The sequence below is a fragment of the Fopius arisanus genome, unplaced genomic scaffold, assembly GCF_000806365.1.
Source record: "Fopius arisanus strain USDA-PBARC FA_bdor unplaced genomic scaffold, ASM80636v1 scaffold00031, whole genome shotgun sequence".
Classification (NCBI taxonomy): domain Eukaryota; kingdom Metazoa; phylum Arthropoda; class Insecta; order Hymenoptera; family Braconidae; genus Fopius; species Fopius arisanus.
In genome coordinates this window covers 784,248-803,368 of record NW_011887770.1, presented here as the reverse complement: position 1 = coordinate 803,368, position 19,121 = coordinate 784,248, and the positions used below count along the sequence as shown (strand labels likewise).

The following is a 19,121-nucleotide window of genomic DNA, read 5'->3' as shown; positions in this document are numbered from 1 at the left end:
GAGGAGATGGTGCTACTCCTCTTGCTCGTCTAAAACAACGGGACCGAGAGATGACGACCCCTGGTGAGCACCTAGTGAACATCTAGACTCTGTTGGTCAATTCCTCACGAGTTCAGGGAATCCCCGGGGATTTTTAATTTCTCCATTTCCTCGAAGAGGAATTCCGGTAAAAGAAATTTTTAGAAAAAAATTGAATTGTCACGTGGAAATGTATACAATGAATAATTTGTTCGGTTTAAACTTCATTGCATCTTATTTATTATAATTAACACTATTTGTATTGTTGGTTTAATTTATATTTATTATTATTGAAGATATGGTGAATTGTTGTATATTATTTTTGATTTTGAAATTTTCGGTTAGCGGTTGCTCGCGCATGATTGCGTCATCCGATCAAAATGGCGTCGGCAACGGGAGAAAATGGTGACGCGTCCTGTTGAATCTCTCGAAAAAAAACGCCGGCTCTTGAATTCGCCGGTTGCATTGGTCTAAAACTATTTAATTACATACAATAATCAGTAATACGCGATCGGAGAGTGAATAGTGTCGAATAATTGAGTAGAAAATGTGAAAATCGAAATGCTTCCGAGGATGCGCAGTGAGAGAAGAAAGGATCGAGGATCCATTACTCAATCAATTGTTGTGAGTGTCCAGTGGTGTTGAAACGAATAAAAAGACGAGAATAAATCGAAAAAATGAGGAACAATCGATAAAATACGAGTGTTGAGAGTCGATGGAGTGGAAAGGGAAATGAAAACAATGGAAATTCGTGGAAATCTAGTTGTTTCGGACCGGGCTGGTTCGGACCTCGAGGGCTAAATCGAAATGTACACAATAACAGTCGCTCGTCATCGATTATATCAGTGAAATCGTACGAAAATATTCAGTCTAATACGGTAATTCGTACATCACGGAATATTTATACGTGAATTCGTGAAAATTGGGGGTTCGGAGGACTAGAACAAAGACTCAGTCATGGGTGTAGCCATGGTAAAGTGAATAAATTGATGGATATAAATGTTAAAAATTATAAATACATTGAATCATTGAAATTGTATGAGAATATTCAATTCAATGAGGTATTGTGTACACCAGTGAATATTTACACGTGAACTTGGGGGGTCGAAGGACTACAACAAAGAGTTCGTCGAGTGTTGTGAATGTCTAGTGGTGATAAAGTGAATAAACAAATGGACATATCAGTGTAGAGTCTTGGTGAAGGTGAAGTGAATAAGTGAATAATGTGAAGTGTGCTAAAGTGGAAGTGCTAGTGTCGAAAATTGCAGTTTTATTTGGAACATTTTATTGTGGTGCTGTGCTTTTTCATGGAGAAGGGTCAGCGTTCCTTCCAGAATGGCGAGAGCGAGAATCTACATCAGCACCAGCAGGTATGAAATCCCTTCAAACTCATATACAAGAACAATTTAATTCCTGTGAATTTATTAAATTTATTAGAGTCCAATTTTAATTTTACTTGACATTTACTTGTCGTTAAAATTCTCATGTCCATATTCTCATTCATTTTTTTTTTTTTTTACAGAGATTGATGGGCGTGTGGTAAGTCCTAATTGCAATAATTAATTCATCGATGCGAGCACGTGAAATTTACGTGAATGTCGTTGCGATATTTTTCTACGTCGGAGAGATGCGAAAAACATTTCTTCCAAGGAAGAGAAATAGTCATGGATAAAATTTCCGTGATATCAGGGATTTCTCACAGACGAATCCATTATTGAGATTCACTTTGATAATATTTTCATGGAAATTTATCAAAAACTGATATTTACACTGGACTTCATCGGATTTTTACTCGATCATGATAAAAATTCCTTGAGGTCCACACGCCCTCCAATCAGCACTTCTGAAACTTCGCGTTAAATCTTCGCAATGAATTTCTCTTCGTGCATTCGGCGTCGAGTATTGGAAAAAAAATATATTGAGTCTTAGATTCAGCCGAAAGTGCGTAGGATTTCTCGACCAATGACCCACGTCCCTGGCTAAAATCCTCAGCCAGGGGCTGAGTGACTAAAAAAATTTGACCGTAGCGATCACCTCTGACTTGCACAGATTGATCCATCATCATTGTCTTGTCTGGCTGTCGTCTCGCCAATTCATTGGACTCCATTCGGGGCAAATATTGAATTTTCTTGGAACTACTCCGCTATTTCCACACTCTGCAAATTATTCATTTTTTTTTTCTTCTTTCTCATCGCAAAATTCGCCTCTCACCGGGGGTGAACTGCGACCCGATGCGACCACTTAGTTGGCATGTTATTAATGGTACAGTCTAGCCGAGGGCTGGCCTTTTTTTTTTTTGATTGAATGCGGATGTGCGTGCAAAAGTTAATGTCTCACCCTTTTGGCAGTCTCATGTGCCTCTGATATTGGTCGGTGGTGGAGAGATATATGTTACGATGGAACAACGTCTGGGTATTATTCAGGGAGGGCTTTCAGGTGAAATTGTTGAGATTGGTATCGCCTGTGGGTGGGGAATTTTTTTTTCACCTTATCACACCGGGAAAAAGCGGAGTTCAAATCTTTCATGCAATTTACAGCTCTACGATTTTTGAGTGTTTCCTATCAAATTTCATTGGGGCAAAAAAGCATTCTGGTATTGCCTCGAAATAATTATTATTCCTCCATGATTTTTCGGTTGAATCTGTCAGTATTTTTCGGATTTTTGTAGAATATTGGAAACATCAAATTTTTTCGATTGCGAATTTTCTCCTGGGTTTTGGGCTCGCGTGATTCACAGACACTGTAATTATCCAGTGTATATATGCGTCCGTTAACGTCAGGGATACAAGAGCTGACTCGGCTATTTAATATGTCCTCAACCCCCTTCCTCCCACCTTTGGATTCACCTGTCCCTATCGGTAATTCTTCATCCACGCATATAGGTAGAAAAGGGAGTAGAGCATTTACGGGGTTACTAAAGTTTTTTGTATGGCCTCCCTGCAGCCCTAAGCACTCGGTAAGATAACCCTCAGACACGCATCCCCCATTATTGCCCTGTGCGTATGCACTTTTTTTTATATTATTATCTCTCTCTCTCTGTACCGATCGTGCGTGTGCAGCCCTATGCAGTGAAGGGCATCGGGTAACACGGACAGTCAGAACCCTCAATTCCTTTTTTGTGATGGTCATTATTCTTTTTTCAATCCCCCCGAGTCAGTGGTTTTTTTTTTCGTCATCCACGTAGTACTGAGTGATTTTCCATTTCGAGAAAAATTATTATTTATGAAATGAATTTTTATTTTTGCTTTGAGAATTTTTTTTTGGTTAAATTGGGATTCAGATAATTACTCATGATGGAGAAAGAAATTTCCATTTTTCGGAATCTGATGGGTTTTGAAATTTTATTCTTCTTGAAATTTTTAAAAAATTTGAATATATGGAAAAAACGGTTTCTCGTATCGATAAGTCGAAAATTTTTCTTCTCTCCGTGGAAACTTGAACGTTGAGCCCACGTGTTAAGTGTTGACATCGGTATTCCAGACAATTACCATTGAATGGATTGTAAAATTCAAATATCGAAGAATATTCTATTAAAAATTGCAAACTTCACATTTGCATTTTTGTATTCACCTTCACGGTTGCCTCGTAGAATGACAAAGTGCGTTCTCGAAATACTCGAGACACACTGACACCCAAAAATACCGCGATTTCCACTTTTTTTTAAATCTCTCGACAATCTAAAATAAAAAAATCCACAAATTCCCCGACTATTGCATATACTGCAATACATTCTATTTCCGTCTGCCGTTGAAGCAAAGAAAATAGCATTGATTTGATAAAATAGATATTAATAATAAATTTCATCATTTTATTGTTGAATGCAGTCAATTGCACACGATTAAATATAATCATGACGTAAGCGTACAAACACTCAAAGTTCATCTCATTGGGAAGATTGGATAAAGAATAAACTGCCGATAAAATTTCTCAAAAACCCTTTTTTATTTATGAAATAAATATTCACTTATGTTATTATCTACATCATTCCCCTTCAATCATCAGGATCTCCGAAAAAAAAATTACGTTTACGATATTAAATCTAGGTCGCCTTAAAACTATTTGCGCACATTAATATCGTTTGAGTAGAATAATATCTGGATGCGTGATCCTAGCGTTAAAAAAAAACATATTCATAAATAAACATTCACTTAATATGTCGAGTGAAATGAAGAAAACGAATGATTGCGCATTGGGCTGATAATCTATTCTATACAGTCTATAAAAGGACTTAGGTGTAACATAATTTACCACTATTATGATTAATCGATTCGTTTGAGTATTAGTTACGATTTTTTACGGTGGAATAATGGAGATATTCGTGATGGAAAATATTGCTGAGGTGAAAATATTGAGATACTCGGGAGATTATTCATTCCGTTGTCGTTGATGATAATAAAGTTGTTCATTAAATTCCATCATTTCAACCTGAAATATGTATTTTCTCGCAGTTACTAATAGAAAATATTCATATTTTCGGTAGGAAAATTAATTCATGCTAATACACATCAATATTCCCTCGTGGAATATTTTTGTCCATGAAATTTTTCCATTCCTAGTTTTGGAATATCAGTATTCACCAGATTATTAAGAATATTTATTTCTCAACTCTACAATACTAATGCTGGTGAATACTAATATTTCACAGCGAAGAATATTAGACTGTGAATATGAAATGCTTTCCCAGAGAAAATAATTATATTGGTGTTGATGTGATGGAATATTTAAAAAATACAATATTTCACAATAAAATATATTTCCCTTGCAAAATAATGAATATTTCGAACGAAGTGTTGTCTTTTTTGAAATACTTCGAATCAGATGTACACAATATATCAATTATATTGCACAGTGAAATATTAATATTGTTAATATTCAAATATTAGGCTATCAGCGAGCAACATTTCACTCTAAATACGAATATTTCGCTCTAACACATCAATATTTCCAGCGGTAAAATATGAATATTCGTTAAAAACATTTGAAAAGATAAATGAATGTTACCTATGGGCGAGTATTAATATTTCACTTAGGAATATTGATCCTCATCAGTAAAAATGAATATGCAACAACCCTGAATATAAAACTAATGATCACCAAAAGCTATAAATATTCATCCGGAAATAAAACCTGAATACTGATTTAGATTCTAAATATCGATATAATCCCGAGTATAAATATTATCTCCTCAGCATTTCCGATCAAATACTGGAAAAAAAAAATGAAATTTCCCATTCGAAATATAAATGACGATTAATATTCAATCTCAAAATATGTTTTTTTTTTTTTCTCCAGTTAATGGTCAGCGACATCTGCCCACTGTTGAAAGGCACTACTTGGTTGATTAACTCGATGGATAATTAATTAAATTGCTCGAACAATTAGTCGTATACGTATTTCGTTAGCCCTCCGGCAGTGCATGACCATTTTATCATCAGTTAGTTCATAATGTATATATCACAGCTGAAGGATGCCGATGATATTGCATCGTTATAGCTATTTGTTCGTTTTTCTTTATGATTTTTTTTTTTTTTTCATTGTAATGACGAAATAGAAATAATAGTTACGTTGATTAATTGACGGTGCATTGATTTTTTTAGGTATTCGTTAAACGAGGAAACACTAGGATTAAATCGCTATTATCGTTAAGTATCATTATATAATTAGTGGGTATAGTTGATAATCGTGCCTCCCAGTCTCATACACTTTTATTTTTCGTCTCTCTCTCTCGTTCTCTCTTTTTTTATTTTTTCCCCCTCGAGATATATTCGAGGGGTTATCGCTTCCTTTCTCCGAATATCAATTTTAATCGACGAAATGAGAATAAATGAATTGCAAAGAGGGATTCAATTGTCGATTGTGGGGAGAGGAAAAAATTATCAGTGGGGCAATAGGTCATAAAGGCACGATTAGGATTTTTCTTTGTGATTATTCGACATTTCAAACAACTCAATTACCATTTCTCTCCCGTTCAATATTAATATACTACGTGGTTATCGATTTTATTCAATTTTTTTTTATCAGTTCACTGATTTTTTTTTTTTTTCTTTTTTGCACGGTAGTAAATATTTAAATTATTGCGCTGATTAAAAATGTTTGAATGGTGGAGTGTTATGCAGATTGAGCGGTTAATTTGAAATTTTTTTAGAGAATTCGTCGTTTTTTCGGGACAGAGGTCAAAGTTAGTGTTTGTTTCAGTGGAAAAATTATTGTTAGTTCAATTGGTTGAGAGCAATTAGTTTCAGATAATTTCAATAGCCATTTTTCATGGAAAAGTTTTCTCATTTTTTTCCTTTGAAAAATTTGAAAAATTTTCTTTTGAATGACTGATGGTTAAACAAATTTATTTTAATTAAAAAAATTGATCGATGGGGGAGGGGGTGGTATTAATAAGGCTAAGAGCAGCCACAACGCTCGACAACCATTCCAGGAAGTCTTGTAAAAACAATTTGATACTCATTGTCGAAGTAGAGCATTGTTATTTCGGATAGTTTTCTCGGTGCGCAGCAGGGGCCAGTGTTGTTTGGTGGTTCAGCTAAACTCACGATATGGGTGTTCGGATAGACCGGTAGAAATGCCATTGGACAATCACCCGAGCAGTAATTAGCGTCATATCTGTAATTAATAACAAGAGATCATGATTACTCGTTGAATTCACTCACTGGATTTTATTCCATACCCAAGAGTAATCAGTAATAATTTTCTACATTTCAATTTTAAAATGATATAAATCACATTTAAATAATTCTCCAGTGAATAATTTATCGGGATATATATATTTTTTTTTTTTGGAAATTGTCTTCGAGAATAATTCGGCAAAAATTGACGAAATTACTTGAGATTTTGAGAGTCAATTTCCAGTTCAATTTTTAGTTCAACCGAATGTAATGGGAACAAGGGAATTTAATTGGTTGTAGTAATTTTTACTCTGAATGTGCGAAAGGAATAGGAAATTTCCGGTGGGTGAAAGTCAATGGGAAAGGGGTTTCGAGGGCTATTTCCGGGGTGGAAATTGAATTCTGATGAGGAAGTGGTGATTGCACGGGGAAAATATTTTTCTTTGACGATAAAAAAAAACGGCAAGAGAAATAACGAATAAATGAATTATTCTGACTCACTTTTTGGGCGCGATAATCCAGTCCCAGCCAAATTTTTCAAAATCAACCGTGAGTTTGTAACGACAACACCTAGTTTCCTGTGTTGCCTCGTCACAATTTAGTCCAACACTTCTCTTGATCCTTGCCCCACGTCGTGACTCCAATTCCTGTGTCTGAACCTCGAGATAGGGTGCAAATTCAGCGCCAGGATTTGTCTCGACGATGGTTGTGTGTCTTCTGTCGGTTTTACCAGTTATTATTTTGAGGGCAACACCAAGATTGTCTCGTGGATGTTTGAACCACTCGGCTACCATTCGCCTCAGTTCGATGGTGATCCAGGTGCCGCGTTTTCCAGTTGGTCGTAGATGTTTTGTTGTCAGGGGTGGCCCTAGGAGTGGACTACCATTTTCCGTTGTACCTCGGAGAATTCTCTGGAGGGTTATGCTCACTGGACCTCTTGGTGTGTCATCGTCTGGGGTATCGTCATCGTCGTCATCTCTTTGGTTTCCCCACACCCACAGGGATAATTCGGCTCTTGTCACTCGGTGCTGAATCACTTTGTCCGAGAATTTGAAGTACAACACGTCCAGACTTCCTTTTGAATGTCTCAGCTTCTGATCTGCAATTTAAATAATTTCCCTTTTCCATTCAAATTCTTTTTTTTCAAAGTGTACAAATCAAATTACCACTCATTATTGGCGGAAATTAATGGTTATTAATTAATTGAATAAAGTCCAGTAAAAATGCGTTTGTGGGAAAATTTAATAAAAATCTTGGTATCGGTTAATAAAATCCGCTGATAATCCGTACGGAGTAACTAGACTAGTGCGATAAAATGCAATATCGCCTTTTCACGGACAATAAATACATATCGAAACTAGTTCGCAACATTGTAATGTGGAATAACACTCGGGTGTTATCGCAATTAGTATAAGTCACGACAAGTTGTATTTTAGAACGACATCTTACGTAAATTGTTTTTCTTCGGGTGAAATACTCGGTGATATAGCCGAGATTTTTTAATTATTTCAAGTACGAATCGCGTTCAATCGAAGTGAAATCGAAATGGAATCGAAAATTTTGATCAGTGGATTGGATTTATTTTTTTGGAATTTGGCAAAAGACGATAAGAAAAACGATTGATCTGCGAAGTAGGGAATTGTTTTGTAATTTAAACAGAATATTTCGCAGTGCGATGAAATGCACAGCGATAAATCTCAATTTTATTTCTTTTTTAGTCGTATTTATTTCTCGTTAGATTGACATTATGATTGAATCGGGGGCATTGGTCGACTGTATCTCGATGTTTCTCAGGTCCGTTGGAGGTAGGACGCTTCCATGAAGGGTAAAGGCCGGCCAAATCGTTACCGTTACGTATAGTTTTTTGCCCCGAACTCATCCAATCAAGTGGATCTTGACAACTCGGCCTCAACCGTTTCAAACATCGATTAAGGATCGATAAAACATGTCCAGTTGCTTTTTTTCGCGCTACTGATCAGGACGGAGTGACACGATTTATCAGAAATTGTTTATTATAGAAATCACTGACATAGACTAATTGAACATTTTTATTAATTATCGGTTCACGTGAAAAATGTCTTGATTTTTTATTCTGAAAACAATACTTTTAGAATGATCGATATTTCAGAAAACTCATATCGATTTTTGATTTATCACCATTTATTTCGAAAACTATCGGTTTGAGGTGAAAACTTTGGGAAACTTTTTTGTTGTGAATTCAATTTCAGAGAAAAAATGTCTTTTGATATTTTCCTTTGCAATCCATGGTTTGCGAGATAAATTGATATTTAGAGGGATTGCTGGGGTTTTATTTGTATTTAATGTTATTATTCAATTTATTTTGATAGTTGGGGGAATTTTTAAATTTTCTCATCGAAAATTCTAGGATTCCACTTGGGGTATAGAGACCCATTAGTTCTGGCAACACTCCTGATCATTTGTCACCGCGAATTTATTTCGCTTCTTTGTTGCACATTCTTGGCACAAGTCACAACACATGTTTCAATTATTGCAACTTGTTATTTATCATTTTACCACCTGATGGGATAAATTTGGGGTGAAACGATAAAATATTGGAATTTATTTGGGACGCAATATACATTCTCTCGTTGCATTAAATTGCGAAATTCTTTATTTCTCAACGAAAAATAAATTTACGTGGTGATAAATTAATACTATCTCACCGTCTAATAACGTTTTATTATTCATCAACATCCTTTTGCGTTTATGGAGTACTGTATGACTTCCTCAAAGGGTTAAACCCGGTTTTAACTCGGGAAAATGGAGTTCGCGTGACTCTTCTTGTGGAAACGACAGCTAATGATTTGACAGTATAAGTCGGCAGTAAATCTCGGAGTGATAATCGCATTTGGGTCGCACGCTTGTACTCCCCTTCTCTCCATTTTTCCTCATCGAGTAATTCAACAATTGCAAAAAAAAAAAAATACTCTTCGCGTTGACGAATTTCCAAAAACCTCAGGCCCCAGGTCATTTTATTTTTCAATTATCAGAATTCTCATTCAATTTTCATAAAAAACACTAGCTCACATCTCACTTTCTTATTTATATTTACAATTAGAGGAAATTCGATTTTTTAGGTTGAATCATAATTAATTTTTCAATGAATGAAAATTATTAAAAAATTTCAGGCTTAATCGAAATTTCATCTATAATTAAAAAAACCGAAAAATTTCGTTGTAATTGCCCCGAGAGAAATAATTAATTCTACCAATGGAATTTAATTAACAAAACAATTTTGAAGGGTGAAATGGGCATTTTGTAAAATAGATCAAATAGATAATTTTCAATGTGCAAAAAGGGGAAACGTTGTAGCGAAAATGGAATAGCGCGGGGTAATCGAAGATAAATGATTAATCAATTATCAGTTAGGGCGATATAAAATTTTATGTACCATCGTTTGTTCACTAACCCATGGGTTATACGTAAAGAGGTGGATTTGTAAAAATGTTTTTTGGTTAAAAATGAAAGAGAATATTATAGGGGAATTGATGGTATAATGATGCGAATTGATAGCGCCGACAGTGTTATTACCGTCGGACCCAGGCGGTCTGTACCTTTAACGACCGTCAAATTAACTTATATCTTAGCTACACGTAATAACAGGCTTTGAACAGTCTGTATAACCCCATATTTTCAACTTTACACGCCAACAACCAAAACCACGAAAAAGAGATTATCAAATTGCCGGCGAGAGCATCGATTTTTACCCGGTTGATAGGAATATTATGGAAAAATTATTGCCATGAATAATTATAGACTTTTCGGAATCTCATTACGATGAGTTTTAAAAAAATTGTACATTTTTTGGCAACTGTTGGAGAGTAATTGTCAAGGGGGTGCTATTCAATTTCAGTTATGGGTTAAGATAATTATCGTGTTTCAAGTTTCAATGGTAATCATGAATATTTTGGGGTTAATTAAATTCTAGTTTTAGCTGATTGAAAATTCTTGACAGTATTCACATCAATTTTTTGCTACTCTGAAATTATCAATATTAACTTCCAAATTCACCAATAAATGTTAAAAAACAAAAAAAAAAATTTCCTTTTGCGATTAATTACATAGATGGCGCTCACCGACCGGAGTTGTGATGTCACTCAAGGTCACAGGTGAATTAAAAAAGTGTGGAAAATTTTTTCATTCGAGTTCCACCATTTTTCAATATTCTCTGAATAAAAAAAAATGGAAAATTCGATGAATCTCTGTAGAAATGTCTCCCCTCCCTTTATGGCAGAATTGGCCATAAAATCGTGGACCTGCCTCGTAATTTACATTCCCCACCTTCGATTAATCCCCCCTTCAAGCCCAATACCACGCCTAAACTTTATCTTTTTTATTTTTGTCCCATCCCTTCCCTCCCTTACCGCCCCCTTTTCCCCTCTTTTCTCCTCAATTCCCGGTGAGCGAACTTGAAGCATTTGGTCTGTTGACGTCTGATCCCCGTCTGGCCGATAACGACCGACGATGGGCCTGACCTAGGCTGTTTTCACCACTGATGACCTTGATCTTGCCATAATGTGTGGTGTCGGTGACTCGGTAGATAATCATCGTAGAAAATGATAATGATCATCGATCTTGACGACTAGCTTCTCCCCAAAACTCCACTTATCGTTTATCACTCGTTAACGCGAGAGAAAAAAAGTTTGAGAGAGAGAAAATAAAAAAAATGCGCGTCAAATAAAAAAGTGGGGACCACGGAGAGAACCGAGGGGGCAATAAATAACACGCGAGGCTATTAAAAAATCAAATCAAGTGCAGTTGCACATTGACTTTTTCTCTAAACTCCTTTATTATTATTTTTTATATTCTTTTTTCATCCGCACACAACCGCAAGCGTGACCATATTATTTTTACGAGAGGCACGTCTCGCGTGTCTCGCTTATCCAGGAATAGAGTAATTGGTTTTAGTAAGAGTAAAATAAAAACATGAGGTTGAGTAAAAAGGGAGATTGAAAATTAGATAGGGTAAAAATCGGGTGGGAAGAATTGACAGATCAGAAGTGGCTTCAGAGATTGATTTGAGATGGGGATTTTTCGTTTTTTTTTTCTTCTCCTCCTCTCTTTTTTTCTTTCTTTCTTTTTTTTTTCTTTCCTTTAACGAGAAAAGGGTGGCGTTGCCAGCGATAAACCGTCTATTTTTGGGGCGAACGTATGTACGCGGAATAAACGCGAACGCATACTTTGAGAGAGAGGGAGATTGAGACAGAAGAGGCGTTAATGCACTTTGAGTTCACCGATTTTCACTCAATAATTGAGGATTTAGAATATGCCAGAGGATTTTTTTTTAATTGACAAAAAATTGTGGTGCTGTCGCGGAATTGAGGAGAATATAACAGCGAGAGCTGACATTTTCATTTTCTCTTGGAAAAATCATAAATTTTTCCTGTAATATAAATTTTCATTGATAAAATCCCTTGAAAAATCTGAAAAATTAATCGATTCCCGATTCTGGTAAATTTTAATTCGACAATTTCAGATAATTATTAAATTGCAAAGGATTGAAAAATCATTTTCCCAGAAATCCGCAAAAATCCTTTCACCGCGATGGATAAAAAAAAATTAACAACAAATACCGGGATTCAGTGATGAATAAAATAATTTCTGATTGACGCGATGAATAAAAAAATATATGTCTACACTGATAATGCGTAAAAATCGATAAAGACCACTGAAAAATAATTTAATGAAAAATATTGAAGTACTCACGAGGCTGGGCAAGTGCAAATACACTCTCAGTTTTAGCGGAAAATTCATCAATCTCCTCATGATGAGTTATACCAGGCTCAACACTTGACGGCTGATCAGCTTGCATTCCATACATGTCCATTAACTTTGATATAGGTGGTATCGTGGGTAATGCACGTCCCGTCATATTAGGGGCTTGTTTAAGACCAAGTTTATTAAGTATCTGTTCCTTAATCGCCTCCAAACTCATAGCCCTTATCTCCTCGTGCATTCTGCATGCATTGCAACCGCCATTTGGACTATTAGCCATTGCCATACTGGCCCAAGTAACAACTCGAGACGTTGGCAAATCAAAGGCCCCGAGGACAACCAACAGGAGAAAGAGCGCCCTCGTAATCATTTTATTCCAAGGCCAGGGCCTCGACTTTTTTTTTCCCCCCTTTGATTTTTTCTTTATCAATTTTTGTTTTTTTTTTTTAAATTTTATCTATCGTTGAATTATACTTTCAATTACTTCACCGATTTTTGCTATGGATTGGGTATCGGTTTGGGGGGATAGGGGGGATGGAAAGGAGGGGGGATGGGAAGAGGGATGATGGGGTGTAATTAATAAATTTAGTTTATTCGATTTAGTGTTAACCCTTATTAGGTGTCACTGGATCCTCGATACTTGATCCACCAGGGGGGTAACATCATCCCTCGAGTCAATAATCCAGGTAATATCCTATTATTCTCGTACAATTGCAACAGCTCCCATTACATTTTATCAGTTTATACGAGGTTATTTTACGGCACTTGCCGCTCATTATCGAACGATTTTTCAACATATTCCACCCGAGGGTTTATCAGTTTTTAAACAACAATAACGTTATATCACAAAACCTTTCACTGTCGCACTGTAGACGAAACGATAACACCTGATGGGGGGATATGTTTAGTATTATTACTTATTCATTATCTGTTATCGTGGGGTTGTGACGTTTTTTTTTTTTTAATTTATATACCTCTTTTTTTTTAATTTAATTTATTAATTTATTGATTTGGGGCTGATTTAGATTGTTGATTGGGGGTATATTGGACATTTTGATGATGATTTATCGGTGGATGTGGGTGGTGGGTGTTGGGATGTAGTGTTGAGTATTTAATTTATTTTTTTTTATTGATGATGCTGAGAGCTTGGTTGCCTGTCAAGCACTGAGTCAGGAGTTGTCCGTCCTCACTGCATATATGTTGGAGGAGGCCAAACCGTAACGCCACACAACTCCTCCTCTTTCTACTCTTCTGTATCTTACGCATTCGCATGTAGGGGCCAACGTCGGCACCATCGTGCACCTCCACCCTTCCGCTCGTTAACTATACCAACCATTTTGCCAATGACCGTACGTGTCCCGGCCTTTTACCATACCTCTTTCGCACTCGGTTATTCTCCCCCTTTTTGCTCATGGGGGATTTCAGAGAGAGACCCATCACTTTTTCCCTCCTTTTTCCTCCTTTAACCCCCTTTTACCCCCTCATCCCTGTCCCCCTCACTCTCCTTTTCCCTTTTATCCCTTTAATTCTCCTCTTACTCTGACCCCACCCCCCTTATTCACCCCCTTTACACCCCTTCACAGTTTTTCTCATTTTTTTTTTCTTACTAGCTCCATTTTTTTCTTTTCCTTTTTTTAAAAATTTTATTTGCGTGGGTGACACACCCCTTCGAGTTTATTTACCTCGTCCTTTTTTTTTTTTAAAGAATTATTGTGGTTTTAGGGTTCGTTTTTGAGAGGAAAATTAAGGGGAAATGATCGCTTTTCTCGTATACCGTTCATTCCCCTTTTCTCATTTTTCCCGATTTTGCTCTTACGAGGGGTGAGAGTTTTACAACCCTTTGTCGTTTTTTCTTTTGAAATTCTTTCGAATTCTTTCGAAATTTGTAGTCTCGCGGGGTTTATTTATTCTGTTGTTACGATTACTCCACTTTGAAATAGATTATTTTAATTTTAATTTTAATTTACAACAAGATATTGACTTTTTCATAAAAAATCCAAGAAATTCCAAAAAATTTCGATATTCTGAATGTCAAATATCGGATTTGAACGAGCGCTCGTTCGAATTTAATTAATAATCGATGAAATTCGATGATTTGTATCAACTTCAATTTCGAATGAAAAAAAAAAATCACTCCCCCGCGTGCGAACATGAATTTTTCATATTTTGCTGTAGCAAAAAAGAAAGGAAAAATGACAAAATTCAAGATGAATCTGCAATCGATGGATCCTGTCGATTTAGCATTTAGGGTCAACGAAACAGTCGAGGTACGCCCTGAGATTCAGGATAGATAACCAGAAAAAAAAAATAGATAAGAAATAATTCTCGAGGAGAAGTTCAATGCAGTGACATCCTGCATCTCATCAGACCAATCCCTTTCCTCATACAAAATACATCAGTATATCAATTCGTGAATCTCCGAGAACTGCAGAAACCCCTAATAATACATTCAGAATAATTTGAGCGAAGATAAATACCGAATGGCTTGCGTATTCTGGAGCTCTCGAGGATCTGCAATTTTTTTTTTTTCCTTTTCACCATCTTTTTATTTTTATTTTGCCTTTCAATCTCGAGTTTCTCTTTTTCTCGGGATAGCCATACGTGGAGACACATGTGGCATCCAGTCCTGCGGATTGTTGGAATGAACCCCACAGGGACAGTTAAATTGTTTCTAGGGTTGATCATACTTTTATTTATTTATAAAAATCAATATTCACCAGCGGTAAACCAGAATTTTTCATATTATCAGCTATTGGGGCATGCGCAAAAAATCAAACGATTCGATAAATGAAATACGTATCAATAATTAAACAAATCAATTTTCATTATTTTTTCATGGTGACAAATATGCGATTAAATTTACCTCAAGCTTTATAATCAGATTCTTAATTACCGAACGCCGAGGAAAAATTGCAATTTCTCGTTATTTGTCAATCTTGCCGGTATTTTATTTGAAATATTGAATTTTAAATTCGTGAATTTGAATTATCACGAGTTTTATTATTTTTCTCCAATTTTTCGAGTTGGAAATTTCTACTCGAGTAATTTTCTGTTTACATTTTTAATCGCCACCGGTTTGCCGATTATTTTCCACTGTTGTGGAGTATTTTTATTTCTCTCCAACCCTTTGGAGGTTCGAGATGTAAATAATATTGGGTGACGGGAATTAAATCCCTCAGGATGTTGTGCAAGTGCAGATACAAAAAGTGTGTGGCCTTAGCCGATGAAAGAGATGCAGCTAAACAGCACGTGTTTCCGCCCCACGCGTTGCCAATCCATCATTTAGGTACCAACATATGAATATTTATTAGGTGCATATGGCTGCGGCTTTTGTGCATCGCAATTTCAATTTTTAACACTAAAAAATCATCGATTGGATTATTTAATCCGTTTATTTTCTATTTAATTTGTTGATAATTCTCGGAAAAACTCGCGAAAACTCGCGAAAACTCGCGACTGACGCTTTAGCTAATTATTTACAGGTTGTATACATTACAATTAATTTTCACGGTGAGATATTCTTATTAATTCAGTACTCAATACATTCGGTTTTCCTCGGTTCAATTATTCGTCAATTTCCGGCGATGACAGGTGAATTCTTAACAAAACATCGACTTTTTTTCTTTTTCCGATTGAATGGGAGCGAGATGTCAATTTATTCTGACGATCATTGTCCTAATCCCTTTTTTTCGGGGGTATATAAGGACCCCATAAATTTTTTCCGTTTATTCCTCGGTGGTGACTTTCAGTGCAATATGAATCCTCTGGTGAAAATCATTTTATTTCTACCGGTAAGTGAAATATTCATTTATTTATATTTATTTAATGCACGGAGAAGTGTTTTCGAGAAAAATTGTTCATTACACTTGTTGTTGTTGAAAATGCTAATTTCGGAGAATTTATTCGGTGCTGTAGGAATTATGTAATTATTTATTTATCGGTGGTAATTACTTTCAGGCGATTTTGCAATTAGCAAATGGGGAATTTTGCTTGCCGATGTTGAAAACCGTTGGGGAGGCTGAATCGGCGATGATTTTACCTGGGAGAATTCGAAAATGGGATCCATATACTAAAGAATTTGTTCTTCTCGAGGCACTTAAAAAAGATGGTGAATTATTCTGCAGTGTTGATTTTTTAAGTCGAGCGGATCTTCAGGGGAGAACAATCGTCGTGGCTGTTCATTCAGTAATTTTATCTCTTTACATAATCAATGCGCATAAATCCTGGATAATTATTATTTTATTCTCAGAGCCCTTACGTTCGAGTTCAGGGTAATTACACGGGAGTCAGTGGATACCTCGGAGATATCTGGATGAACTTGGAGGAAACCCTGAAGTTCAAGTAAATCCACCAAAAATTTAATTTCCAAAAAAAAAAATTATCTATTTCAATCAAAAATTAATTTGTCTAATTAAATTAGGAATAATTGAATGAATTCTCGCGGGATTCATCGATTTTTTAATCATAACTCCCGGATAAAAATTTTTTATAAATATTTTATGAATAAATAATTATTTCAGAATTTTTTTTCGCAATTATCCTTGCTTAATGCTCCTTGTTTAAGATCGATCTTCACGAAACCTGGACCGACCAACAGAAAAACTCTTACCAACGGAACTATCGATGTTCTCTTAGAGGCGAACGCCATCGCCACATACACCGCTGGACACTACACATACAGTTACCAAGTCATCACGAACTCGTAAATTTCTCATTAAAAATACCTAATCACCTCATCTGCTAGTTGATAACGCCAATCTAATCCTCTGCACAAGAAAACTGACATTTCTCAGCAGTTGAATTCCCCAGCACCCAATATACTATTTACCCCATTACATATTAAACTGGTATATATCCTTTAATTCCTGATCTGAAAAAAAAATCAGACTAATTATCTCCTTCCGCAAATTAAATTCACTTGCTCCAGCGAATGACAGATGAGTAAAAAAAAAAAGAGACTCCAGCATCGAAATTTGCTCACATTGATAATGCGTAATTGCGTTATTATTTTTAGATATGCATTATTCGCGTTATCAGAAGGTACGAGAGTATCGCTGTGGTGGTATGCCAAGATCTTTAGTCGTGGTCTCTGGGCCATGACCTCACTCTTTCTTATCGGTATAACGTGCATGCTTGTGGGAATGTACAGAATAAAAAAAGCCACCTGTCATGATTACATCGAGTGTAATGACGAATTAGATGCTGTATCACTGGATTTGTTGTGCGTACTCGGTGGCATTACGGGTCAAGGTAATAATTGGTTGACAATTACGATGGTATTGCGTTATGAATAATTGTTCAGGTTTTCAGATGATGCCATCGTCGCTGTCACTCAGGATAGTGATGATAACGTCGTTGGTGATGGGTCTTCTCATATCCAGTGGATTTTCTGGAAATTTAACGTCATATCTTGCATCTCGGGGTAGTTTTGCACCCCTGCAGTCACTCCACGATGTCGCCCAGAAAAGAACTCATTCACTCTGCATGAGAACCAATAGTCTCATTTATAATGATCTTATGCAATCGGTTTTGGGCACTGGTCTCGCTCTGAAGGGCCTCATTAATACGGGAAATTGTCCACAGGATATGAGGGGCATCAAGGATTTGTGCAAGTCTGATGTTATCTATATGGAAGTGCCTGATATTTTTATTGATGCTTATCGACAGTCTCAGCAGAGCTGCAAGATCATTCAGCTACCTGGTGATTACTGGGGATTGAGAATTTCTTTCTTATTCGCTAGGTTCTCACCTTATCGACAGGTTATCAACACATAGTAAGTTGTTGGGAGTGAATTCGAGTTTGTTGTGATGGATTATTTCACTCTAATAATTATTTTTCAGCTTGATGAAGCTCCACTCGTCAGGGGTTTTTGATTATCTCGAGAGAAAATGGATATCTAGGGAGTTGCTTGACGAAGTTCATCAGAAATTTGATTTTCAAGCTGTTGAGCATGGCCATATAATAATAATATTTCTGGGATTGTGTTCCATGATTTTGATAAGTGCATTGATCTGCATTATCGAGGTGATATGGTACAGGATACGATTGAGATGTGATCGAGAGCAGAAGATCAAACGACGGATGAAGATGCTGAATAAATTGGCGGACGGACATTTCCCCAGGAAATCGTATCCGCGAATTTTTCCTGAATAATTAAAATTGGGGATCGATTTACTGATCTTTTAAAGCAATGCTGATTTTATTTTTCATTTTATTTACATACACTTCACACCCTCATCCATTAATAAATTAATTGAACGACGAAATTAATATTCTTTTTCACAATATTTCATTACAATTTGGTGCAGGTCTTTGGTGTATCGTTGAATTATTGATTATTTATTATTTATCAACGGAAAATAATTCATTTTTCATTCGTCATCATCCTGCCTGCAGAAATAATGCCCGCGAAATTATTCATTTATCTATCTTGGGTTATCAAACTGCATCGCGTTTAATACAAAAAGTATTTAATATTGGGAAATGATTATTTGAGATGGAGGTGGATGGAGGAAAATTTTTCGATCGTGAATTTTACAGCGAGAAAATGTTTTTTCATGTTCACGATAAATTTCTTTTTCTAGCATTGAGAAAATTATGTCTTCCGTCAAAAAACATTTTCTTCTGTTTTCTGTTACTAATTTGTAATTTCATTATTTTTTTCTCTTCACCTCGAGCACAATTAATTGATATTGATATAATAAAATATAGATATGTTAATAAACATAAATATTCAGTGTTGACTGAGCTTC

At 35.9% G+C, this 19,121-nt stretch overlaps 3 protein-coding genes across 3 annotated transcripts in view; 2 read left to right on the top strand and 1 right to left on the bottom strand.

Annotated features, from left to right (window-relative positions):
- Positions 1 to 427: 427 nt before the first annotated feature.
- Positions 428 to 19,121, top strand: part of LOC105265694 (PTB domain-containing adapter protein ced-6) — a 42,872-nt gene continuing 24,178 nt past the window's right edge. Inside the window, exons 1-2 of the mRNA XM_011303330.1 lie at positions 428 to 1,388; positions 1,541 to 1,557. The gene's annotated coding sequence lies outside the window, so the exon portion shown is untranslated. The remainder of the gene's footprint in view (positions 1,389 to 1,540; positions 1,558 to 19,121) is intronic.
- myo (myoglianin) lies at positions 3,939 to 13,519 on the bottom strand. Its single transcript, XM_011303321.1, has 3 exons — positions 12,360 to 13,519; positions 7,134 to 7,731; positions 3,939 to 6,630 (listed from the first exon to the last, which is right to left on the bottom strand). Exons 1-3 carry the CDS (start codon positions 12,736 to 12,738, stop codon positions 6,411 to 6,413), a joined length of 1,197 nt encoding a protein of 398 aa, XP_011301623.1. The 5' UTR covers positions 12,739 to 13,519; the 3' UTR covers positions 3,939 to 6,410.
- On the top strand, positions 15,966 to 18,560 carry LOC105265690 (uncharacterized). Its single transcript, XM_011303322.1, has 7 exons — positions 15,966 to 16,159; positions 16,326 to 16,553; positions 16,618 to 16,709; positions 16,933 to 17,070; positions 17,383 to 17,618; positions 17,671 to 18,142; positions 18,210 to 18,560. The coding sequence occupies exons 1-7, from the start codon at positions 16,016 to 16,018 to the stop codon at positions 18,520 to 18,522; spliced, it is 1,623 nt and encodes a 540-aa protein (XP_011301624.1). The 5' UTR covers positions 15,966 to 16,015; the 3' UTR covers positions 18,523 to 18,560.